The sequence below is a fragment of the Alnus glutinosa genome, chromosome 9 (assembly GCF_958979055.1).
Source record: "Alnus glutinosa chromosome 9, dhAlnGlut1.1, whole genome shotgun sequence".
Classification (NCBI taxonomy): Eukaryota; Viridiplantae; Streptophyta; class Magnoliopsida; order Fagales; family Betulaceae; genus Alnus; species Alnus glutinosa.
The window spans coordinates 27111293-27136942 of record NC_084894.1 but is presented as its reverse complement, the minus strand read 5'-3'; the positions used below and the strand labels follow the sequence as shown (position 1 = coordinate 27136942).

The 25650-nt window shown below is 38.6% G+C and overlaps 2 protein-coding genes and 2 long non-coding RNA genes across 10 annotated transcripts; 3 read left to right on the top strand and 1 right to left on the bottom strand.

Annotated features, from left to right (window-relative positions):
* Nucleotides 1-3772: 3772 nt before the first annotated feature.
* LOC133877287 (uncharacterized) lies at nucleotides 3773-4489 on the bottom strand. Its single transcript, XR_009901726.1, has 2 exons — nucleotides 4154-4489; nucleotides 3773-4082 (listed from the first exon to the last, which is right to left on the bottom strand). It is a non-coding gene; the product is annotated as an uncharacterized LOC133877287 (long non-coding RNA).
* Nucleotides 4490-6480: 1991 nt separating this feature from the next.
* Nucleotides 6481-8266, top strand: LOC133876942 (disease resistance protein RPV1-like). The gene is made up of 2 exons (XM_062315163.1): nucleotides 6481-7004; nucleotides 7543-8266. The coding sequence occupies exons 1-2, from the start codon at nucleotides 6481-6483 to the stop codon at nucleotides 8264-8266; spliced, it is 1248 nt and encodes a 415-aa protein (XP_062171147.1).
* A 129-nt stretch (nucleotides 8267-8395) lies between these two features.
* On the top strand, nucleotides 8396-11764 carry LOC133876941 (disease resistance protein RPV1-like). The gene is made up of 5 exons (XM_062315162.1): nucleotides 8396-8635; nucleotides 8990-9265; nucleotides 9370-10344; nucleotides 10601-11140; nucleotides 11234-11764. Exons 1-5 carry the CDS (start codon nucleotides 8396-8398, stop codon nucleotides 11762-11764), a joined length of 2562 nt encoding a protein of 853 aa, XP_062171146.1.
* Nucleotides 11765-11941: 177 nt separating this feature from the next.
* Nucleotides 11942-24867, top strand: LOC133877229 (uncharacterized). Of its 7 annotated transcripts, none has more exons than XR_009901695.1 (11): nucleotides 11942-12244; nucleotides 12592-12653; nucleotides 12895-12995; nucleotides 16379-16744; nucleotides 17170-17324; nucleotides 22514-22712; nucleotides 22798-22864; nucleotides 23384-23465; nucleotides 23560-23724; nucleotides 23878-24274; nucleotides 24526-24867. It is a non-coding gene; the product is annotated as an uncharacterized LOC133877229 (long non-coding RNA). The 7 variants fall into 7 exon arrangements; XR_009901699.1 differs by lacking the exon at nucleotides 11942-12244 and having other exon boundaries at nucleotides 12315-12653; nucleotides 23878-24078; nucleotides 24177-24274; XR_009901697.1 differs by lacking the exon at nucleotides 11942-12244 and having other exon boundaries at nucleotides 12317-12653; nucleotides 22522-22712.
* Nucleotides 24868-25650: the final 783 nt, after the last annotated feature.

Genomic DNA, 25650 nt, shown 5'->3' with positions numbered 1-25650 from the left:
AGGTATGGGTGATTGGGTGTTGCCGTGTTGGTTTGGTTTCCTTTTGAGATTTAGGTTTGATTGGTTGGTTGAAGAAGCTCTAACCGAATGGTGTTTAAAGGAAAATATTGTGGGTAATGGGTTGTTTATTAATTTGATTTTTCTTCCCCTGTTTCGGTTGGAGAGGACTGAATTGAATTAAGGTTTTTGATTTGGGGATTTTTGGGTGTTGATTTCGGTGGTAAGGGTCGGTTATGGCTTGATCGATTGGTGTTTTGTTTTTTGAGATTTTGGTTTCTTGGTTGGTTCTGTAGCTGAAGTAGATGTTGGAACATTGTAAGTATTTGATATCTAATTAACAGTATATTATACAGTCTGCGTGTACTTCAGAGGAAATACCAGTTCTTAGTGAATTTTCAATTTTTCATGCATCTTTTGGTGTGGTGTGTGTGTGAATTAATGTCTGTGCCCTGCGCTAACCTCAAAATGCCACCTTGGTTAGTTGGGTAACCGCCCTTTGATGGCATATATATATTCAGTGTTGATATAATAATTTGGAAACAAATATGAAATCGCAATTTGTAGCTAGAGAGATTGTATTTGCATTCCAAAGCAAAATATCTTCATAATTATTGCAGTGCACATACACTAGAAAAGCAGTACTGCAGTAGTGTTGTATATTCACAATATATGAACCTTTGTGTTTGTGGTAAACAAACTGATAAACTCAAATCAGACAGTTTTTTAGTCGGGTCGTGTCGGGTAAACGGGTGACACGTTTTTTAGTCGTGTTTGTCGGGTAGTGTTCGGGTTACCCGATTATTAATCGGGTCGTGTTCAGGTCGCGTGTCACAACCCGATTAATAGTCGGGTTGGGTTCGGTTTGACATGTTTATATAATCAGGTCAGTCGGGTTGACCCGAACCCAACCCGTGAACCCAAATTGCCAACCCTATCATTGATCGGCTCCCTCCCTCCTTCCTTTTATATTAAAAAATTCTCTTTTAACTCAAAAGAAAGAATAAAATAATATAAAAAATAAAAAGTGGATTGAAAGTGAATTTTTTAATATAAAGAGGGAGGGAGCCGGTCATGGCCTCCCCCGATCACTACCGAGAAATGATACTGGTACACAATGTTTACAACAATGTTACAACAGTCCTACGTGGAAAGACTGTTTAAACCTTTTTTCTCATTTTTTTAATATCACACAGCCTTCGTCAAAACCGGTTGGGGGGAAATGAAAAATTCCATTTCCCCCCAAAGCTGAACGAACGCACCCCCTCTCTCTCTCTCTGAAGTCTGTCCGTACAGTCCCCAAATCGGCCTCCGGCGTCCGTCCCCGGTCCTTCACCGGAGTTCCGCCCCCAGCCCCGCTCTCTCTCCCGCCTGATCTGCCGCCCCCAGCGCCGCTCGCTCTCTCTCCCGCCGGATCTGCCGCGCCCAGCCCCGCTCTCTCTCCCGCCGGATCTGCCGCCCCCAGCCCCGCTCTCTCTCCCGCCGGATCACTATTTATCCCATCTCCGGCCTCCATCCCCCGTTCAACTCTGACGACTCCAACGACCCATCGACCGTTCCGCCACGACGATCCCAGCCGGGCCACCACTGCCGGTGACGAGCCAAGCTGAATCACCACCACCACCACCGCAGACGACTCCGACGACCCATCCACCGTAAGATCTTCTTTGTTTTGTTTCGATTTTCCTTTGGATTTTCTCTTCTTCATACAGATTTGGTTTTTTGAGTTGTTTTTGGCTTTTTTGAGTTGCTTCATCCATCCCTATCTGCATCTCTTCCCACTGTACAAATCTGAAATTTGTTGCATATTCTGCTTCCGAAATGCTTGTTGTTGTTAAAGAAAACGAAGTATAAGTGTTGCAGATTGGGGTTTTTTTTTTTTTTTTTTCGTCTGTGTTTGTTTCATTCTTTTTGGGGTGAGACTTTCCAAGCCATGAAAGGTAGAGTTAGAAAATACAACCCAAGCCAAAGGTCAGATATGTACAAGGCCGAGTTTGGAAGCAAGACAATTTTTTTTCGTTGACCACGAGCGTTGCCACTTTGGTATTTAATCGAATTTGTTCAATTTGTATGTCTTGGCCCTCCATAGTAGTAAGTGTCCTTGCATTTGAAATTGGAGTGTGCTAAAGTGGAGTCACTGGACCAAGATTTCCTTGTTTCTCTTTGTCATTGCTTAGTAGTAAGTGTCCTGGAAATCAGCCCCATCTCATCTGTCTTCGGTTTTTTTCATTATCACATAGCTGAAGCCTATTTTTCGAACTAGTCCTTACTGAAGAGTGTTCAGTTTTTCATTTTTAATGTCCAAGTTTTCCTTTGATCTTGTATAAAGAGCTGGTTTTTTTGTGTCTCTTTCATAGTTGATACTTGGTTATCTCATATATTATTTTTTTTATTGGTTGCAACAGCTTTGTCACATTTTAGTAATTAGTAGTATGTGTTAGTTAACATTTATTGAATCAGAATAATGGTCTTCATGATGCATTATTTTGTAAATTTGACGAATGACCCTTTTAGTGATGTCTCATTTATCATTTTACGGTTATTCTAGTGCTGGTTTGTTTGTGTGTTTGTGTGTATTTCTATGACTTTTCACCCCCCCCATTATTTCTCTATTCACTGCAATCTATGGATGATTGAGAGCAGAGCTGAGACTTTGATTGGGACTTGGGAGTATATGGTTTGCAGCTGAATTCACTTTGATTTGTTGTTTGTTAAAGTTTTTGTAGTGCTGTTTGGGTTTTGCACTTTTTCTTGAGTTTGATATTGTCGCTTTCGATTGAATGGGTAAGACTTTGAATTGGGAGTCCATTTCTTCAAGCTTTGATTGTAATCCGTCTTAAATTGTAATTAATTGTCTTTTTACCTCTGGTTAATTTTCTCCACAGGATGCATGGAATACTACTATGTGGCAGCATTTAGACGAGAGTCCTCATCTTGGAACAAGTAGCAGCCAAGAGTTGTACAAAGGAAAATTGATGGAGCATGGTGGGACAACTCAAGGCTTGTTTGGATGCAACCCACTCGAACAAGGCCCTGGTTTTCGCAGCTCAAATCGTATCTGAAGAAAAGGGGGAGAAAAAAAGGATTCTGTAGGAAGATTTTGGTGTGAATGTAGTCCAGCAATATGTAGTTGGTAGACTTTCTGACATGTCGACTTACTTCAGCGACGTTGTTTCGATGCTCTGTAAATATTTGTGTACATATATTGTCTACTTGGATTAATGAGAAATAGCAATTCATAATTCTACCAATTTTATGTTAACTATGAATTTGATGGATTGAAATTTTTTAATCAGGTACCCTCCAATGACATGGCGCTGGTGGCGAAACCATCCATTGTCATGCTAAATTGGTAGGCTGATGTTAATGTCAGTGCTAGGAAGAAATTGAGGAATGTAATAATGGTGGACCTCTAATTCTATTGAGACTCTTACATGTATTTTTGCTCATGAAGTGAGTCCAATTCCATTAAGAATAATATAGTAGACTAAAAAGAAGAAACAGGCTTGAAATTTAAATAAACATATTGTAAAATTTGTTTTGCAATAGCCCAAGGCATAATTGTATAAAACTCAAACCTTAAGCAAAGAAGAATGAAGATTTACAAAGCACCTCATTCTTGCATATCCAATCTCAGGTAATCAGGTCAATAAAGCCTAAAACATGTGTATATCTTGGGGTTGTCCATATGGTCTTCCACAAAAAATGGAGTTTGAGGTTCAAAGGAAAATCCAAGACAAAGAGAAATAAATGAACAATGACAAAGTGAACGTGATTTCATCTTGAACATATTCACATGTCTACTTGTGGTTCTAAAACCAGACTTTGATAATTTTGGGCTCAATGTTGCCTTTGCAAGGAGGTAAAACATTACAGAACAAAACAGAAAAAAGAAAAAAAAGCAGCACAAAAGTGTCAAAACACAACAAAATACATTGCAACGTTGCCTTGATCTTCGATTAAATTTTTGCTTTGGTTCATCTTCTTCATGAGCAAATGTCGATGTTCTTTTGATCTTCAATGAAGTTGTCTAGTTCAATTTCATCCTGATGGTGTTCATCTACATCCCAAGCTGTATTGCCACTCTGAAAAACCAAGACATCATTTTTTTTTTATTACACTTCATCATATGATGCTAAAAGTATGGGGATCTCACCTTGTCGAGATGAGCTTCACAAGCATCCAGCAATACTGCAAACTCCCTAACTACTCTCCCATCCTCACTTTCTGCAATCCAAATTCAAGTCAATCACAATGAACATAGATTGAACAACTTCAAGAGTAAATTGAGGAAAAGAATGCTCCTAAAGAGTAAATGATCATCTAGTTGCTCCTATATCGTGTAAAACATTTATTCCATCTCCATAGTTCTACCATCACTGTTCACCAACATCTGCTTCAAAAACCATTTTTTTTCACTAGCGCAATTCAGTTACTAAAAGAGACAAGCCATGAAGAAACTCAAATATGCAAATATCATTTTTTTTAAATCCCAAAGATACTTTTTTCAGTTTAGAGTTTTATAAACTGATGCATGACCATATCAGGAGCCCAAACCAATCTTGAATCAAATAGAGAAACTTTAAATAATTTAAACCATCCACTTCTTGAAAGTATTTTAGAAAATTCAGGTGATGCTTCACAAAAAATAGCCAACTCCAATTCTATGATTCTATGTACAATTCTATGATTTGTCTTTCATTAATTTTAAGCTTCCTCGAGCTTGTTCACCTGTTTGAGGACTGGTGGCCTACAAAGTGGAACCAAGAATACAGCTGTAAATCCAAATTAAAAGGAAATTCCATCATGCATTTGAGGGATATGAAGACATCAAAGCACTTATTTATCTGAAATATCATAACTTTGAGCCTTCAATTTATTGTACAGAAAGTCATAAGTCCACACCCTAATCAAAATGGACTGCTCTGCCTCAGGTGCCTTCTTGGAAGAACTGTTCTTTTGCTCTTCTTCACGGCGCTGTCTATCCATTCTGGTCAAGTTAGATACTGAAAGATCAGAAAGACATAATTGCAAACCACACAAAAACTAACATCAAACAATAATTTCAGAGAGAGAAAGAGAGTTACCGGAGGGACAGGGACGACCGGCACCGGAGCGAGCGGGAGAGACAGAGGGCTGCGGGCGGCGGTTTCCGACGGACGGAGCAGGCAGATCCGGCCAGAGAGAGAGAGAGAGAGAGAGGTGCGTAGGAGGCAGATCCGGCCAGAGAGAGAGAGAGGGGCTGCGGGCGGCGGTTTCCGATGGACAGATCCGGCAGATCCGGCCAGAGAGAGAGAGAGAGGTGCGTAGGAGGCAGATCCGGCCAGAGAGAGAGAGAGGGGCTGCGGGCGGCGGTCTCCGACGGACGGAGGAGGATAACTCCGGTAAAGGACCGGAGAGGGACGCCGGACGCCGGATTTAGGACGGGGACTGTACGGAGAGAATTCAGAGAGAGAGAGGGCGGGTGCGTTGGGGGGAAATGAAATTTCATTTCCCCTCCAACCGGTTTTGACGAAAAAATGAAAAAAAATGAAAAAAAACGTTTAAACAGTCTTTCCACGTAGGACTGTTGTAACATTGTTGTAAACATTGTGTACCAGTATCATTTCTCATCACTACCCGTATAGACAAAGGTGGCCCACGTGCATCAAGAGAGATGGTAGGAAAGTGCACATAGCGAGTTTCACGAAGCTTCATCCTCATTTTCTTCTCATCCCTTCTCTCCTATCCCTCCTCTGAACCCAAAATCTCTCTTTCTCGTTACCCAGAAATCCTAATCCAACTTCTCTGTCATCAAACCCAGAAACTGAGCGTTAACATCCCCACATTTCTCACTTCTCCAGCCTCCACGATTTCTTTCCTCCCAAACTACACCCACCATCCATCTCTATCTACCACTCTACCACCCATGGGCCAAATCATCAGTGTGATACAACAATGCTTCCCTTTGTGCTTTCCCCGGCCAGAATCCGAAGACCAAAACGAGGTCTCCCAGGTTGTCGGCGTCCAAGACCCAAACGAAGACGGTACCGTTTCAACCATTTTAGAAAACTCAACATATATATAATCCAAGCATTAACTTTAGACTTTCTAACTTCAACTACAATCCAAGTCTCTTTCTGCTTGCCTTGTTTCAATATTAATGTTAGAGGAATTATGGTTTCTGTTAGGAATTTCTTGTTGCCATTTTTTTTTTTTTTTTGTCAATTATGGAGATATTATATTTTTATTAAAAACCAGCAAAAATAAAAATATGAAATTATTAGTAAGTTCAGATACCGGTGAATCCGATCCTCATCATCGTGTCCTCTTTAGTAGCGCGCGTGAAACTTTGATTAGAGGGTCCAAAAAAAAAAAAAAATGAAGAAGAAAAGAATGAATCATCATAAAAGGAATTTGGATTTTAATTTATGTTTAGTAAATGATATTCTTTCTCATTTTTCAATTTACTTTCCAAAAAATCCTTCTCTTAACTTGCCAAATATGTCTCCTTTTTCAGTCCAATCAAACTCAACCACAAGATCCACCTCGTCATCTTCTCCATTTGATTGGGATTACGATGTCTTCCTGAGTTTCAGAGGTAAAGACACTCGCAAGAACTTTACCGATCACCTCTACAACGCCTTGGTGGGCGTCGGAACTCGTACATTCAGAGATGACGAGGAGCTTCGAAGAGGGGAGAACATCTCTACCAAACTACTCAATGCGATTCGTAGATCAAGGATTTCCATTGTGGTATTTTCCGAAGGCTATGCTTCTTCAAGGTGGTGCCTTGATGAGCTTGTGGAGATCATGCGTTGTAGGAATATCAGAGGCCAAACTCTTTTTCCGATATTTTATCACGTGGACCCCAAGGATGTCCGACACCAGATCGGAACTTTTGCAGAAACCTTTACTAGGCATGAAAAGCGGTTTCAGACCGATATGGAGAGGGTACGAAGGTGGAGAGCAGCACTTTCTGAAGCTGCAAGCTGTTCTGGCTGGGATCTTAATAACGATGCAAATGGGTATTATGATATGGACTCTTGTACTTTTGTCATGCATTTCTTTCTTTTTTTTTTCTTTTCTTTTACATTTTAGACAAAAGTTTATTAAAAAAAAAGAAGAAGACTTAACAAAACCCCCTAAACGTATTAAAGAAATTAGTGTTTGAGTTGAATGAGTTGATGGTTTTCTTTTCCGTGCCCATTCTATCAGTGTATCAAGATCATGCCATCTAGAGAAACTTTTTTCCCTTAATTATCAAGTCTAGGATTGCTTTTTAGATAAACCATCGTACACTTGAGAGGAATGATATTGTAACCATACTTTACTCAAAACTGTTGATAGCTTTTTTATGCTAAAAGAAACAAAAATAATTGTTTCATGACATGTCAATAGGAGAAGAAATTACATAGAAATTTATTTAAATGATAATTATCAATAATTTTGATAAAACCTAATTGTTTGTCATCGCGTAAAATAATAATAATAATTTTCTTTCTTCTTTTGCTTTCCTTATGCTTACTTTGTTGTTCTCTTTTCTATTTGAATCACAATAATTAGGTATGAATCAAGATTCATCGAAGTGATTGTTGAAAAAGTTTTGTGTAAAGTGAACCCCGCTCTCTTGAATGTTGCCAAACATCCAATAGGAATGGAGCCTCGTGTTAAAGATATTAAACGTTTATTAAATCTTGGAACAAGAGACGTTCGAGTTGTGGGCATTTACGGAATGGGTGGAATAGGTAAATCATCCCTAGCAAAAGCTGTCTACAATGAAATATGTGATGCATTTGAAGGAAATAACTTTCTTTCAAACCTTAAAGAAAGTTCAGAAAAGCCTGATGGCTTAATCCAATTACAAAATCAACTTCTTTCTGATATATTGAAAATGAATTCGAAGATTGTGAATGTTGACAGAGGAACCAATATAATTCAACATAGAATTCATGGGAAAAAATTTCTTGTTATTCTTGATGATGTGGATGACTTCGGAAACCTACACATGTTAGTCGAAAAGGACTGGCTTGGTCCAGGAAGTAGAATTATTATAACAACTAGAAATGAACATTTGCTAACTCAATTGAGGGTAGATGAAAAATATAAAGTACAAGGACTGAATCATATGGAGTCTCTTCAATTGTTCAGTTGGCATGCCTTCAATGTGTACAATCCAAGAAGAGATTACTCGAAGCTATCATTTGAAGCAGTGAATTATGCTGGAGGACTTCCATTAGCTCTTGTGGTTTTGGGTTCTTTTCTTAAAGAAAGAACCATTGCTGAATGAAAAAGTGAATTGAAAAAATTACGAAGAACTCCTAATGAAAAGATTCAAAAAATACTTGAAATAAGTTTTGATTCACTGGATAGCTATACAAAGGAAACATTCCTTGATATTGCATGCTTTTTTGTCGGCATGTACAAAGAATATGTTTTCAAAATACTCGATGGTTGTAATTTCTATCCAGAGAGTGGTATCCCTATTCTCATTGGAAGGTCACTTGTGACAATTGATAACCAAAAGAAGTTGAAGATGCATAATCTGATTCGAGATATGGGAAGAGGAATTGTTTGCAAAGAATCGCGCAATTATCTAGGAAAACGCAGCAGGTTGTGGTTTTATGAGGATGTGTTAAATGTACTACGCAATCATACGGTAAGAGGCATATGCATTTTTACTTGTGAAAAAAAAGGGGTGGAATGTGCATATACACATATAAACACATGCGCAGGCACATGTACATGCACAATATGCATGTTACATAGGAATGCATGAGATGCTCAAGGAAAAAAAAAAAGTAGGTATGCATGAGTGGTTTGCCATTTTGCCAAGCATGCTTCATAGTTTGAATAGTATATCAATGTAACTCATAAGTGATTTGACTTTAAATTCAAAACTTTTTTAAATCAAGTCAGGTTGAGAATATATAGGCATACTCTAGTTCAAACTTATTCTAGATTTACACAATATGAGAATGTGTGTTGCTAATCCAACCATCTATTTTGTCAGGGTTCAAAGACAGTGCAGGGTCTCATCTTAAATCTTCCTGTACTTGAAGATGTAGATTGCAAAACTGAAGCATTTAAAGAAATGAAGAATTTGAGGTTACTCCAAATCAATAATGTACATCTTACAGGATCCTATGAACATCTCCCCAAAGAGCTGAAATGGCTTTGTTGGGATAAATGCCCTATAGAATTTCTACCACACGATTTTCATCTAGAGAACCTTGTTAGTCTTGAAATGCAGCACAGTAAAGTTGAACGAGTTTGGGAGAAGAAAGAAGTATAACAAATCTTATAATGCTTTTTCTTTTCTTTCTTTTTTTTCCCTATTAATGTTAAATGTATAACTAACAAGCATTTTTCTCTTCTTTATGTTTTTCACAGATATTCAAAAAGTTGAAGGTCCTTAATCTTGGCAATTCCAAATATCTCACAAAATCACCAGATTTCTCACAAGTCCCACAACTGGAGATACTAGAACTTGGAGGTTGCACAAGCTTGGTTGAGGTTCATGAGTCCATTGGACATCTCAAAAGACTTGTTGTTTTGATTTTAAAGAATTGCACAAAGTTGAAGTACCTTCCAAGAAGCATTTTTAACTTAGAATCTCTTAAAGCTCTAGACTTGTCTGGTTGCTCGGCATTTGAAAAATTACCGGAACAACTACAATCCTCCCCTGGTCTTTCCATGATCAATCTCAAAATTGTATCATTTGTTGGATGTAGTAGCCTCATCGAATTACCAAACTTCTCACATATCCCACATTTGGAGAGACTGAAACTTGAAGGTTGCACAAGCTTGGTTGAAGTTCATGAGTCCATTGGACATCTCAAAAGACTTGTTTATTTGAATTTAAAGAATTGCACAAAGTTGAAGTACCTTCCAAGAAGTATTTTTAACTTAGAATCTCTTGAAATTCTAGAATTGTCTGGTTGCTTGGCATTTGAAAAATTACCGGAACAACTACAATCCTCCCCTGGCCTTTCCATGATCAATCTCAAAATTGTATCATTTGTTGGTTGTAGTAGTCTCATCGAATTACCAAACTTCTCACATATCCCACATTTGGAGAGACTGAATCTTGAAGGTTGCACAAGCTTGGTTGAAGTTCATGAGTCCATTGGACATCTCAAAAGACTTGTTAAATTGAATTTACAAAGTTGTGAGAAGCTTAGGAATCTTCCAAATAGTATTTCAAACTTAGAATCTCTTCAAATTCTCTACTTGAGCAAGTGCATTAATATTGAATATTTACCGGAGCAATTAGGGAATTTGACTGCTTTAGAATATCTGGACGTGAGCTTCACTGCTATTAAGCAAGTACCATCCTCCTTTAGGCTTTTGAGGAATCTCAAAGATGTAAATTTTTCTGGATGTCAATGTCTGATCGAATCACCAGATCGAGTTCTCACAAAACTTAGTTCTAAGTTGTCTGTCATTTAGAGATTGTACAAGCTTAGTTAAGATTCACGAGTCCATTGGACATCTAAAAGAATTTGGGGGACTTTATTTCAGTGGGTGCAAGAAGCTTAGGGGTCTTCCAATTAGTAGCACTTGTAACTTTGAAGTTCAAATACTTGAATTGTCTAACTGCTCAAAACTTGACATATTACAGGAACAATGGGGGTATATGATGGCTTTAAGAGAATTGGTTGCAGACGGAACTGCTATTAGGCAAATCCCATTGTCCTTGCGTAGACTCGGTGTCGGCAATTTATTTGAAGACGAGATCCCCATTGAATTTGAATGTTCATCTTTGCTCCAAATATTGAATTTATCAGGAAACAATTTCCGTAACCTATCTAGTTGCATCAGCCGCCTTCCTAACTTAATGGTTTTGACTTTGCATGAGTGTACTACTCTTCAATCAATTTCAATTCCAGCAAGTGTAAGGCATTTGGAAGCAAAGGGCTGCACATCATTGGAAAGAATCTCAGTTCTGACGAATGAGAGTTCAGGATCTTCTGGCCTTGATTTTGACGAAGCCTATGTCAGAGGAAAGTACTTCGAATGTATTGTACTTAATAACTGCCACAAACTGGTTGAGATTCAAAATTTGGAGAGTTTTCAAGGTATGCCAAATTCTATTCGGATGGGAAGCTGCAACAATATATCATCTGATTTTAGGGAGAGTGTTCTCCTGTATTTTCTCAAGGTTCTCTCTCTCTCTCTCTCTCTCTCTCTCTCTCTCTCTCTCTCTCTCTCTCTCTCTCTCTCATTTTATGACGCAAACACTTTTTTGATATAGACGGTGGGATTCCAAATTGGTCTTTATCCTTTCGTTGTCCTCCCCGGAAGTGAGATTCCAAATTGGTTTAGCCATCAGACAATCGGTTCTTCAATATCCTTTCGTGGACGTCCGTTATTGGAAGGTAAAATCCGCCACGTGCTTTTATGCGTTGTTTATGCAGTAAACAAGGAAGCACCTGGAGACATATTAGCTCGAGGGGGTCGGTTGGAATGGAAATGGAGACTTTGTAATAAAAGTTCGAGAGACCAGTCCAACAACTGGAATGTGGTGCCATTTGTTAGGGTTTTACCAGATTTTTATAACTATGAAGATCATATACATGCAATAAAGATAGCCAACTATATGCCTATGGCCAACTATAGGCCTAAGGGGATAGAAAGATTTCAGACGGAAAGTGGAGATGAAATAGAGGTCGCCGTCCATCTACAAATGTGGGGCCAAGGATCTATATATAACTCAAAAAAGTGTGAAATTGATTCGCGAATTGTGGAAGTGAAGAGGTTTGGAATCCATCTGTGTGATCTATGAGTAATCTTATCTTATATATATATAAAAGTTGAGTTTTGCCTAAGTGAGAGCCAAAACTCTGCCACGTGGCATGAACCGGTGATTGTAAAAAAACTGAACCGGTGTTTAATGTGTAACATGTGTTGTTTTTTGATAAAAAAAAAAAAAAAAAAAAAAACTGTCAAAACCAAACGTCTTCTTCTCTCCCTTCTCTCTCCAAACCCAAACGTTTTCTTCCCCACCGTCCCTCCCTTCTCTCTCTTAACTTTCACAGACGTTCTGTCTCCCTCTCCCTCTCTTTCTTCTTTATACTTTCCCTTCTTTCTCTTCTCTTTCTTCTTCTCCGCTATTCTCTCTTCATTCTTCCTCCGTTTTCCTTTTCTCTCTCTAACACACGTTCTCTCTCTGTTTTTGGTTTTGGTATTTCTCAGTTTTTCTTCTTTTTGGCTTTGCTGCAAAATTGAAAGTGGGTCATTTTTTATGTTTATTTGGGGGCTTTCGGTACACATTCTTTTCTCTCTCCAATTACGGTTTTTTTTTTTTTCCCTTTTCTCTCACTCTCAGACGAACATCAGGGAATATTTCTGTTGTCACTTTTGCTTTGGTTGTTTTCTTGCAATTCTACTTGAACGCTATATGTTTGATGAAATAACTAAATATATTTTAGGAGAGATTACTTCAATCTTAATATGGGTCATTTATTCTCTTTCAATTTTCAGTTTTTTTTTTCCCAACCCTTTTTCTACTTGAACTCTTTGTGTGTGATGCAAGGTTTTTATTAATCATGAATCCAGGAAGACTTTTTTGTGGCCTTCGACTTTATCTTTCTAAATGTGATTTAAATGCAGGGGGTGCAAGATGCGAAGAAGGCAAAGCTATATTCAAGGATTGGAAAGGAAGTCGTTTCTGCGTAAGTTACTCCATTTTTAGTTGACTTTTTCTTGAATTCACAGTTTGAAAGTAAATTAAAAAAAGGTCTAAAACATTGCTCCTACAATTTACCTACTAGCAAAAGTTTTTTTACAGTGGGTTCTGCTTGGTAGCATTCTCTGTTTTTTAGGGATATTAGCGTGAAACTGCCATGAAGTTTTTTTGCTGCCCTATTTTTGGTTAGGTTTTTTAATGACCGTTGTCTTTACTTTGATGTACAGAGAAAGCCAAAGAGCTTTGTGTGCCAAAGGAAATTCTTGACCGCAATATTAAGAAAGGTTCTGAGAAGGGATAAGATGCGTACATTGAGAAAATCTAAGAGGTTGGTATATACATTATCTATCATTTTTATCTCAGGGATGCTATGATGTTCAAATTTTTTAGAGTTAGTTAGTCAAGGATTGACACGTCAATTATTTTACTTCATATTGATACATCTGGATGACTTTATTTGGGTCTTGAAAAAGGCTTCTTTATTATTTCCAGGTTTTTCTTGATTTTTATATTTTCTAAAAAAAAAATCTTGATATGTTTGTTTGTTTTCTGCTTTCCTTGGATGAATTCTGAATCAGAGCAACAATAAAAGTTGGATAGTGAACATGATAGCAGTAAGTTCAACTTGGTACAGCTATGTATTGATTGAGGGATAATTATATACTTTAACATGAGTGCCATTTATATATATATATATATATATATATATATATATATATATATATATATATATATATATAAACAAATCAATTAGTCTATTAGAATTTTTGGTCAAGAACTAAGTGTTGTAACCCTTATGTGTTTGCTATTAGTTAGTTTCTGGCTTTACTGATGCGGTTTTGTGTGTTAAAAAATTGATGATGAAGGAATTCAGGGCTTTGAAAATGAAGTGGCAAGGGCTTTTATTATTGCTTTGGCTTTATTCCACTGGTATACATGGATTGTATTTACTCTTGACAAAATTGCGGTTAGGATTTTGATTGTTCCTAATTTGCTCTTCTTTATAGTGTTTGTTATGAAAAAACTTCTTCATAAAAAATGTGATATGGGCCAGTGAATGATTTGTTGGATAGTTGCGTTTGAGGGTTGTTGATTTTCTGAGTTTGCTGGGGATAAATTTACTAAAAATATTTCTACAGTGTCTACATTTTTTTTGGTTTAGTTCTTACAAAAAAAAAATAAAATTGATAAGTAAGTAAAATTTTATTAAACGCAAAAAGCGATCAAGTACACAGGGAGTATACAAGAACGGCTGCTAAGAAGAGGAAAATAAAACAAGAAAATCATTATAACTAATCCCTGAAGGTGCTAAGAACGCGGCTGTCCAAGAATACAAAGAAGAAAAGAAAAAATACATGAGTTCCTCTATTGATCTTTCTTTGTCCTCGAACTGTCTATCATTACGTTCCATCCACAAGCACCAAAAGAGGCAGCTAGGAACCATCTTCCACACCGCCGCATTTCGAGAGCGGCCACCCGTCCACCAACAAGCAAAAAGATCTACCACCCGACGAGGCATCACCCAAGACAGACTAAAACGGCAGAAAATGGCATTCCACAGAACACTAGCGACCTCACAGTGAAGAAGGAGATGATCCACAGACTCCTCATTCTTTTTGTACATACAACATCTATTAATCACAATGATTTGTCTCTTTCTAAGATTGTCCAAAGTAAGATTCTTCCCTAGCGCTGCCGTCCATGCGAAAAAAGCCACTTTCCTAGGAGTCTTAGTTCGCCAAATACTCTTCCAAGGAAAAGAAACAGACTCCTTAAAAACAAGAGTCTTATAGAATGAACTAACATCAAACTTCCCTTTGCGAGACACCATAGAGTTCTATAAAAAATAAAAAATAAAAACACGAATGGCGATTTGTAGTAGATCAAGAGAACCAAGTAAATCTAAGATTACTGTCATTTGTTTAAAACCACTTTATGTTGTTTGATTTCAAATATGTCAAAAATTAAGGAAATGAATGTGTATAATGTGCTGTGAGAACTTTTTGGTTTCTACATTATGAATTGGCGTTGTTTAAATATTGATGTGAGAGATATGCTTCGTATTGCCTAAGTGGTTTAAAATTGTGTATACTGCTTCAGATTGTAGTATCTTAGGTTAATGATTGTGTATTGCTGGGTTTGTTGTGAGATATTAATTTTGTTTGTAAATTTTGATCTTTTTCATTTGATTACTTTGTATGATTTTTAATACGCTTGGGCATTCTGTCTGTTTGATGAAATATGAATAAAATATGATTTCTAGGTCTAGGGGAGATCTCCTATAATGGCTATAAGTTCAATGAGTTTGTTTCTAAAAGACATTAGCTATTTAGCTTATATAAGCCAATATAACTTGCATATTTCTGAAATGACTGTGAGAGAAACACTTCACTTCTCAGCAAGGTGTTAGGGCATTGGAGGAAGAGCAGGTAGGCTTTGTTTTGCATCTTATGGCCACAATCACTCTCTTATGAAATTAGGTTGATCTTATATGAATTTTTTCACTCACTATGCAAAAACCGTGGTTTCATGCAATAGAATGAGTTCACAATAACAATTTGTTTCATACCCATTCAGTGCATAGTAATGCTAGAAATCATAATGTTAGGGCTCTTACTGCAGTATTTTTGGCAATTCTGCATCTTCATGAGTATAATTCTAGCATTTTGCTGATAAATTGTTCCTTTAATTGCAATTCATTGATGTTGGAACCATAAAAAAATACCTTGATATATTAAATTACTTCAAATTGTGTAAGTCAAATTGTAGTATGTAGATACATAGCATTTAGTGTAGATAGCCCTGAAGTTCAAGAGTTGTTTATATCCTTATTTATTAACCATTTATATTTTTTTTAATTAGTCTATTGTATTTGTATACATATATGCGTTTGTTTGTAATTTTATTTGGCTCAAACCTCTACTTTGAATTGCCCCAGTTTGATGGAATTTTTTATGGGCATGTGTAGTCTTGGTTTTAAGTTCTGGCATCTTTCTCACATCCACTCATATTTTCTAATGTAATTTTACTTGTGACAAAATAAACTGTTGAATTTGAAATTTGGTGCTTTAGAAGTTGGTGATTGTGTTTATGCAAGCACATTGTGCTTGAAGCTTTCAGATTTGTCAGCATATGATGTTAGGATAATTCATTCATTGATCAAATTCCTTATCCGAGATTTCTACTTATTGATATGTTGTACATTGCTACTTTTGGTTTCACTTGCTTTTGGTTGGACAAATGGAGGGTAGTCCTGCAAAGAGCTCTACTCAAAAAATTTGAAGTTATCAATTATGGATTTAGGTTCTTCTTCAACTTCCATAAGTGAAGAAAGTGATTCACATTGTATGGCTCTATTTTATCTCTTTTGATATGAATCTGGCGGAGCTAGGTGCTTGACTTGCTATCTTTCTTTCCTACATTTTTTTAAAAAAAAAAAAAATAATAAATTTTATTTTTTGCTATTCTTTCTCAAGATGTGTTTTTCAATTTTTTTTGGAAATTAAATTATAATAATAAAAAAAAAAAAACCGCACATAGTGCGGGTTATATGCTAGTTCTAGATAATTCTGCACAATTCCACCCCAAATATATGGTATCCAGATATCCCTTGCTGCCTTTTTATTTTTATTTTTAAAATTTAATATTTATAAAATCAAATAAAATATTTTATTTATTTTTTTATTCTTCTTTTCTTCTTTTTCTTTGTAGACAGTTGTGGCGGATAGAAAAGCAAATTGGTAAACTGCATGAGAAACCGTTTCCTACTGTCACTGAAATTCCCTCACTCACAGAAGCCTAATCCGAGTCTCCAGCATCAAACCCAGAAACAGAGCGCTGAACCCATTTCCATTGGCTTCTCTGGCGTGGTTGAGCACCAAAGCCACCGGTCAGTACTCGGGCCTAGGGCCCACGATGCCAGAGGTGAAGCCGACGATGGTGGTGGTGGGTTCCGGGTGGGCCGCTTGCAGGTTCATGAAGGGCCTCGACACCAAGCTCTACGACCTGGTGTGGCGTCTCCTCGGAACCACATGGTGTTCACGCCCCTCCTGGCCTCCACCTGCGTGGGCCACATGTGTAAGCGCTATAATAAGTTATAGAATTCCTTTGATGATCGCCTCAAGCACTATATATGCTACTAAACAGTTGACAAAAGTAAGAGGTACATGATTATTAGGAAGAACTTGTTTGTCTGTCTTAAAAATGTTGCTGTGGATCGATTATGTATTGCATATTCTCAAATTGAAAGTTTTAGTCTGATCTTTGTTGTGGAAGATAAATTAAGTTGTTGGTTGTAAAAGGTAAAATCCAAAGGGAACCATTTTTCTCTTAAAGGAACTTGGGCCTTCTCCTAAGGATACGTGAGGCACCTCTCACTAGCAACATTTGGGATGTTGAACAACTGTGGACATTGCAATCATTAACCCCCAACCACAGCTTCCCCCAAATTTTAGTTATGGATCTATATATTCATTTTTCATTTAGTAGTTTCTCTTTGTCAGGATTTGTAGGATTGTCAATTAAGGATGTTAAAAGCTCAGAAGCTAATTCTTAATGATGGCACTGAGGTTCTATATGGGCTGTTAGTGTGATCTATGGGTGTTGGCCCCTCTCCTCTTGTTAACTCTCTGGAACTTCTAAAATCTCCATGTGGAAGGTTAGTTACTAGTTCTTTTTGGCTCATGAAAATGCATTTCTACAAATGGTATAAGAGTTTGAAGACACTGATAAAATTGATGCAAATTGTCTTGCTTAGCATTTCATTCAGTACACTATTTATAGAGAAGGTTTTTACATGAGGTAAACTAAATAAGTAGACTAATACTTAAGGTAGCTAGAAAGCTAAAGCACGTTAACTACAAGAGTGGAAATGCAGAAAATCTGGAGGCAGAGCATGCCCCATGTTTTCTGTTGGTAGCAGTTTCTAGAGGAGAGTGCCCTAAAAAACTGCAGCTTCCTTAAAGTCATCAAGTCTTGGAAATCAGCTGCTTGTTGCTTGGAGGTTTTTCAGGAGGTGATTTTCTGTGAGATTCAGTCACGTGGTTGTGGTGAGAGAGGAGATCATTGACACGCCCCCTCAAGGTCAACGGTAAAGGCAGGACGTTGAGCTTGCTACGAAGAGAGGCAAAACGAGCGGTGGATAGGGGTTTGGTGAAGATGTCTGCAATTTGATCACGGCTGGACAAAAAACGAATGTCAAGAGTTTTGGATGCAACCATATCGCGAACAAAGTGGAAATCAATCTCCACGTGCTTGGTACGAGCGTGGAAGACAGGGTTGGAAGATAAATACGTGGCACCAATATTGTCACACCAAAGGATTGGCGGATTGGGAGCAGAAATGCCTAGTTCATGGAGAAGAGACCGAAGCCATGTAATTTCAGCGGCAGCATTGGCGAGGGCTTTGTATTCAGCCTCAGTGCTGGAACGAGCGACGGTAGCTTGTTTGCGACAGCTCCAAGAAATCAGATTTTGACCAAGGAAGATACAATAGCCACCTGTGGAACGGCGGTCATCGCGGCTGCCCGCCCAGTCCGCGTTAGTGAAAGCTTGAAGAGTGGTAGAGGAAGACCGGTGAATTTGAAGACCAAAGTGGATAGTTTGCTTGAGATATCGCAGAAGGCGCTTGAAGGATTGCCAATGGAGGACAGTCGGTTGGTGCAGAAACTGAGAGAGCTTGTTCACTGTGAATGAGATATCAGGACGGGTGGTACAGAGGTATTGTAAGGCACCCATAGTGCTCCTGTATAAGGTAGGATCATCAAAGAAAGCACCTTCAAAGGCAGAGAGGTTGGTAGCAGTGGACATTGGAGACGAAACTGGTTTAGCAGCAACCATGTTGGTGCGGCGAAGAATGTCCAGAATGTAGCGTTTTTGGGACAATAGAGAACCATCAGGTGTGTCGACCACTTCAATGCCAAGAAAAAAATTTAACAGACCAAGATCCTTGATGGAGAAATCAGATTGAAGAAGAGACAACAAGTCATCAATAGCAGAGGCCTTCGAACATGTGATTATAATATCATCTACATAAATTAAGATAAACATGGTGAACTCAGGAGATTTGAATATAAACAGGGAGGAATCTGTTTTTGCACCACGAAAACCAAGAGCAAGAAGTTTGCTGCTCAAGCGAGAGAACCAGGCCCTAGGGGCTTGTTTGAGCCCATAAAGAGCTTTATGTAACTTGCATATGTGGTGGGGAAATTGTGGATGAGAAAATCCCGGAGGCTGGGACATGAAAACCTCTTCAGATAGGGTGCCATGTAAGAATGCATTGTTGATGTCAATTTGGCGTATAGCCCATCCAGCAGAAATAGCAAGAGATAAAACAGTGCGTACCGTTGTGGGTTTAACCACAGGACTGTAAGTCTCACCATAATCCACACCCGGTTGTTGATGAAAGCCCTTGGCGACTAATCTGGCTTTGTAGCGATCGACGGTGCCATCCGCTTTACGTTTGATACGAAAAACCCATTTGCAGCCGATGATATTGCGAGCAGTGGAAGGTGGAACAAGTTGCTATGTCTGATTTTTTAGCAAAGCATCAAACTCGGCATTCATTGCTTCACGCCATCTTGGGTGCTTGATTGCTGTAGAATAACATGTTGGTTCAAGATCATCCAGGTCAATAGTGGTGAACAAGGCATGAGGAAGGGGATACTTGAGTTGGCCATTTGGAAGAAGGGTTGGTTTGGAGATATTGTGTTTGGACCGTGTGGTCATAGGATGGTGAGAAACTTGGAGATTGGGAGCACCAGGTGGGGAGACAGTGTTGGAGGGAGAATGGGCTACTGGTGAGGGAGAGTCAGGAAGAGTTGGGAGGGAAGGAACGTGAGAAGGGGAGGGGGATGAACTGTGCGTGGCCCGAGATAGGGTGGTGTCGGTGTGAGGAGGAGCATGAAAAGGAGAGGGGGGTTGGATGACACATGGAGTGTGAGGGGCTGCACTTGAGACAGGTTGGACAGTAGCACGTGGATGTGTTGGTGCTGTGGGAGGGAGAATGATAGGAGGGTCACGTGGATGTGTTGGAGGGGAGTTGACAGTAGGTGGGGAGGAGTGAGAGGAGGTAATGGCAAATGGAAAAATGTCTTCTTGAAAGAGGACATCACGTGAGAAGTAAACACGACCTGTGGGGAGGTGGAGACACTTGTATCCCTTGTGACGTAAGCTGTAGCCCAGAAAAACACACTGAAGAGAGCGAGGTTGCAGTTTGTTAGAGTTGTAGGGCCGGAGATGAGGCCAACAAGCACAACCAAAAATGCGAAGAATTTTATAATCTGGTGGAATTTTAAAGAGGAGTTCAAAAGGAGATTGATTTTTTAACAGAGGAGTGGGCATGCGATTTATTAAGTAGCACGCAGTGACAAAGGCATCATCCCAATATTGACGAGGAACGCTAGCAAAGGATAATAGGGCAAGACCGGTTTCCACAATGTGACGGTGTTTACGTTCAATAGCACCATTTTGTTGGTGAGTGTGGGGGCAAGAAAGGCGATGAGTGATGCCATGGTGTTGAAGAATTTTGGAAAGGGAGCGATATTCGCCACCCCAATCAGATTGTACAGATTTAATGGAACAAGAGAAATAGCGTTCAACATAAAGCTTAAATTGATTGAAAATAGTAGAGACATCACTTTTACAAGCAATTGGAAAAAGCCAGGTATATCTACTAAGATCATCAAGGAAAGACACGTAGTACTTGAAACCAGATACAGAACAAATTGGAGATGGCCCCCAAACATCAGTGTATATAAGATCAAGAGGACCCAGGCTACGTGTGTGAGAGTGAGAAAAAGGCTGTTGGTGGCTTTTGGAGCTGAAACAAGCCGCACAAGCAGGAGGGTCCTTGTTGGGAACAAAAGGAAGCTGAAACTTGGATAGGAGTGGTCGCAAAACACGAAAGGCAGGGTGACCGAGGCGGGAATGCCAACCAGAGACCGAAGTTCGTTCACCCACCATGGCAGCAAGTTGGGGTGAGTTATTGAAAGCAGGAAAAGATGGAAATGAGTAGAGCCCACGGTTACTCCGCCCGCGCAAGAGAGTTTTCCCCGTAGCCCGATCCTTCACAAGGAAATGAAAAGGGTGAAATTCAAAGTGTTAGTGGCTTTGGTGAACTGATGGACAGACAACAAATTTTTTTGTAATGTGAGGAACATGCAGAACATTATATAAAGTGAAGGGAAGAGTGGGTGTGGAGAGTTGGGCGTTGCCAATATGGTGAATAGAAAGCCCAGTACCGTTACCAACACGAAGCTGATCTGAACCAGTATATTCTTCAGCCTTCAGGTTGAGATTAGCCAGGTCAGAGGTAATGTGGTGAGAGGCGCCGGAGTCAGGGTACCAGCAGGTCTGATCAGCCAGAGCTTGAGGAGAAGCCATAAGAGCGTGCGGGTTGGGAGGAGAGTCACGTTGAAAACTGGTGTTGAACCGTTGATAGCAATCCAAGGCAATATGACCTGCTTTGTTACAAACTTGGCACACAGGTCGTGGGGAGGAAGAGAATCCATGGCCACGCCCCTTACCTCGGAGGGGGGATGAGTGGAGAGGAGTAGAGCTACGACCAGTGTTGGAGGTAGTATAGCCACGGCCAGAGGATGAAAATCTGGTACCACGACCACCTCTTGGTGGTTTCCCTTTGGCAGCAAAGTTAGCACCTGCAAGAGAAACATCGACAGAAGAAAGTTGATGTTGAATGCGTTGCTCATGGGCCAAAAGGTGGCCATAAATTTCTTCAATCGTGAGGGGCTCCACACGAGTAGTGACAGAAGTCACAAAGGAGTCATAATCGGTTCCAAGACCGGCAAGGAGAAAGGAGATGGCCTCAAAATCATTCAGGGGCTGATTAACAGCTGCAAGAGTGTCCGTGAGACAAGTAAATTTATGAAAATAGTCTGCAACGGAGGTGTTGCCCTTTTTTAAAGTGGCAAGCTGATAGTGGACTTGCATAGTCCATGCTCGAGAATGGGAGGTGAACAGGCGTTCAAGAGTAAGCCACACATCTCGGGAAGTTGTACACTTGACAACATGGGACAGAATAGATTCTGTCATAGAGGAGGTGAGTGCACCAAGGATTAGTTGATCTTGCATAGTCCAAGCCAGGTAGGCAGGATTTGGATTGATAGTATCACCATTCTCAGAGGAGGCAGTAATGGTTTGTGGAGGGCATTCTGACGTGCCATCGACAAAACCGAAAAGTGAGTGGCCCTTAAGAATAGGGACAACAGTTGTCTTCCATAAGCTGTAATTGTCACGGGTGAGTTTGTGTGTGACAGAGTTGTGGAAGGAAATGGCACTAGTAGAAACAGTTGGGGTTGAAAGTGGTGGGTTGAGGAGTGTCGTGGAGGAAATGGGAGAAGCTGGTGGTGGGGGAGGAGTAGAAGTTGGTGGAGTTGCCATTTTGAAAAAAAATTAAAAGAGGACGTTAGTCAGTGAAGCTCTGATACCATATAAGAGTTTGAAGACACTGATAAAATTGATGCAAATTGTCTTGCTTAGCATTTCATTCAGTACACTATTTATAGAGAAGGTTTTTACATGAGGTAAACTAAATAAGTAGACTAATGCTTAAGGTAGCTAGAAAGCTAAAGCACGTTAACTACAAGAGTGGAAATGCAGAAAATCTGGAGGCAGAGCATGCCCCATGTTTTCTGTTGGTAGCAGTTTCTAGAGGAGAGTGCCCTGAAAAACTGCAGCTTCCTTAAAGTCATCAAGTCTTGGAAATCAGCTGCTTGTTGCTTGGAGGTTTTTCAGGAGGTGATTTTCTGTGAGATTCAGTCACGTGGTTGTGGTGAGAGAGGAGATCATTGACAAATGGTATTGGCTCTTTAATATGCCTCCTTTTTAGTTTTCAAGGTTGCAGAGCGGCAAGGAAAATATATATCTTATCTATTAAATAGGATTGGTAAAGCTGGTGGAGGTCATGCCAATGGTGCAAATGGCATGGAACTGGGAGATATATATCCATTTGTTTACAAGCATCTAGGAGCATGACAAGCATTGGCAGATACAAGGCTCTAGTAGATATCTTTGGCAGAGCAAGCTAGGTGAGTTTCTAGTCATTCCTGGGCCTTCTCTCTTGAGCTATTAAGTTAAATTGGAACATGGAATGATGCGGCAGCAATTTTGCAGGATTTGTTGGTTGGTGTATTTGGCACTCAGCATATCTGACTGACTTGTGTTATAAGCTGGAGGATAGGTTTGTGTGGCAATCAACCTTCGTGTTTGGTCAGTCGTTATATTAGCAGAATATAGATTTTGGAATTAAATGTATCTTTATCTTCTTGTACGAATCTGTGCCTACTTTTCTCCCTCCCTGTTCCTGATTGCTGGATGAGTGGTTTGCGAAGTATATACTACTGCAGTTAGGCGTAAATGTTTTGTTACTACTTGCACGTTTCCACATACACATCTTCATGGTGTCGGTCCATTTGAATTCGAAGATGATACATATCAAATCATGGAAAGTTTTTCTGGCACAGGCATCAAGTCAAGAAAATTGTCCATTTGATTTTATTGTTTTTGTTTTACTCCCATAACAACCCACATATTCGTTCCTAAAGAAGCTGGGGAGCTGCTTATATAATACAGACATTTAAGATTTTATTTTATTTTTTATCTCAAATGTATCTCTTGTTCGTTCATATTGAAGTTTTAGCTGAAAAATGTGTCCTGTTTTATTGAATCATGCATGTGAATTCCTTTCGTTCACTTTTAGCTGAAAAGTGATTTTATCATCAAAGATTTTCGCCAAGGATATGCGCATGTGAAAGACTATATCCACTTTACTTTTGATTGAGGTTTGTTTAATAACAGTTTAATCTAGCTATGAGATATTCTTTGAACTTTTTTCACTAGAGTTATTGCTATCCACCCTTTGAAATGTTTTTGTAGGTGCTCAGGAAAGATAGAGTTTGCCTCCCCAAGGAAATCCTTCTGCATCTATATTGTTTGTTAGGAGTGCTTGTGGGAACCTTTTTAGTCTGCACACTTGATCTACTACTGCCACCATCACCACTCCCCCTGGCCCCCAAATTGCCTCAGCCGAAAACAAGAAAGGTACGGTGTTCACACAGAGTGCATCTTGGAAATCCCTACGTGCAGTTTTAGAGCAATAACTTCTTAGATATTTATTCAAATAATTCTTGTGCTCCTTTTCTACTGTTATGTTTCTTGATGCCCCCATTTTGTGATCCTTCTATGGTTGAGCAGGAAACTTTTCAGTTGCTCCTATTTTGACAACATTGCTCCAAAGGGAAAATTTATTGGATTTAGGCGGAAACTGACCATCCTCAGACCAAACTTAAACCAGCAATCAACCTTGTAGGGCCTGTTGATAAGATATTCTTGATATCTATTGAGGGATTTGAACCATTCAATGAACCATCCTTGGAGGATTGCTTCACATCAAGAGTAAGTGATCTCCGATTGTTTTCTTAATGCTTGCCTTGATTCCACTGCTACCTTGTTGCTGCTGCTCTTACTAGCTGATGCTTGCTAAGCAAGTCCAGTTTCCGTTTAACAGAGTTATGATGCAACAACACACTTTAAGAACTATCACGGATCATGGATGTACTCAACATGTATATACACCATGATAACTGGAAAGGTACTGATTTTTTATCTTACTAAATGAATTCTTTTCTCTCCCTGTTTAAACCCCTTGAGGTCCAAAATTGTGTCATGGACATGCTTATATATAGGAACCATTTTTTTTTTTTTGGGAGATCATTCACGAAGCTTTTATCACGTATGCATGTCGACTATAAACAGAGCATTTTAGAAGTGGTAGCTTTACACAAAAACAGCACTTGGTTCTCATAAGGTTTCAAGTAATAATTAATTGGTGTTTTTGGGCAGGTTCGTTAATTACCTCAGTGTGGATTTAAGTGCTGTCAATTCTGCAGAAGAATGAGGAGTGAGGAAACCCACTTTTGGTGCTTAAGCTGATAATTCTGCGGTTGTTCCAAGTTCCTATAGTCGTATAGATATGCCACAATTATTTCGATCATGACAATTTGATTCCCGTGCTACATCATCTTGATACTTATCTTTTTTCTTATATATTGTAAATTAATAAATTAAATTATGTCAATCGATGATAAGATGTGAAATTACATTTCTAATAAACAACAAGAGTCCTATTTCATTGTAGGGAAGCTTTTACGTTTATTATATAATGTGGTAAACATGTTTTCTTCTTTAAGGCCTCTCTCTTGGAAGAAAATAAAATTTTCATTTATAAAATTGGCGCATAATACAGACATTGCTAAGGAGAAAGTTGGGCGCTGCCTTTTTTTCTTTTCTTTTCTTTTTATTTTTTAAATTTGTTTTAAAAAAATGATATTAAAAGTGTGTTGGGATTGCGATATCAAAAGAATAATCTATATTTTTAAAAGAAATTGCAAAACATAAGGCATTTGGCATTGCGAATTAGAAATCGCATGTTCTAAAATCATGGAAAATTTTGTAAATAATTAGTGGCATAAGGCTATTGGGTGCTTATTTAAAAATGCGCAAATTTAAACTAAAATCATGATTTCGTGAAGAAAAATATTTGGTGCAGACAGTTACCAAAATTTCAAGTGGAAGCAAAAAAGTTATAAGAATATCCACTTAAAATATGTTAAAACTTGTTTTTTTTTTAGAATATATTGTGAGAGATTTGATTTCAACATTAATTATAATCAGATTATAATTGAATACATTTAATTCTGATTTGATTTGATCTTCTCGCATACCTTTTTGTATTCTCTTTACATCTCTATAAATCGAGATAATTTGTATTATAAATTCATTAAGAGAAATAAGAGTAATTTAGCCCTTTTGACTTTATCCTGACTGAACCACATAAAATATGTTGTCTCTATTTATTTTATTTTCACTTTTATTTTTATTTTATTATTAATTTCTTCATGTATTAAAACTATAGGCTAATGCCAATATTCAATCCAATGATTCTATAAATTTTTCATTTTCTTTTAT

What these genes read in the sequence shown, in the direction of transcription:
- LOC133876942 (XM_062315163.1), top strand. Translation starts at nt 6,481, where the DNA reads ATGTCTCCTTTTTCAGTCCAATCAAACTCAACCACAAGATCCACCTCG. An exon ending in CTTAATAACGATGCAAATGG is followed by an intron (nt 7,005 to 7,542) that starts GTATTATGATAT and finishes CACAATAATTAG; the next exon opens with GTATGAATCAAGATTCATCG.
- LOC133876941 (XM_062315162.1), top strand. Translation starts at nt 8,396, where the DNA reads ATGTACAAAGAATATGTTTTCAAAATACTCGATGGTTGTAATTTCTAT. An exon ending in GAGTTTGGGAGAAGAAAGAA is followed by an intron (nt 9,266 to 9,369) that starts GTATAACAAATC and finishes TGTTTTTCACAG; the next exon opens with ATATTCAAAAAGTTGAAGGT. An exon ending in TTTTGAGGAATCTCAAAGAT is followed by an intron (nt 10,345 to 10,600) that starts GTAAATTTTTCT and finishes GACATATTACAG; the next exon opens with GAACAATGGGGGTATATGAT.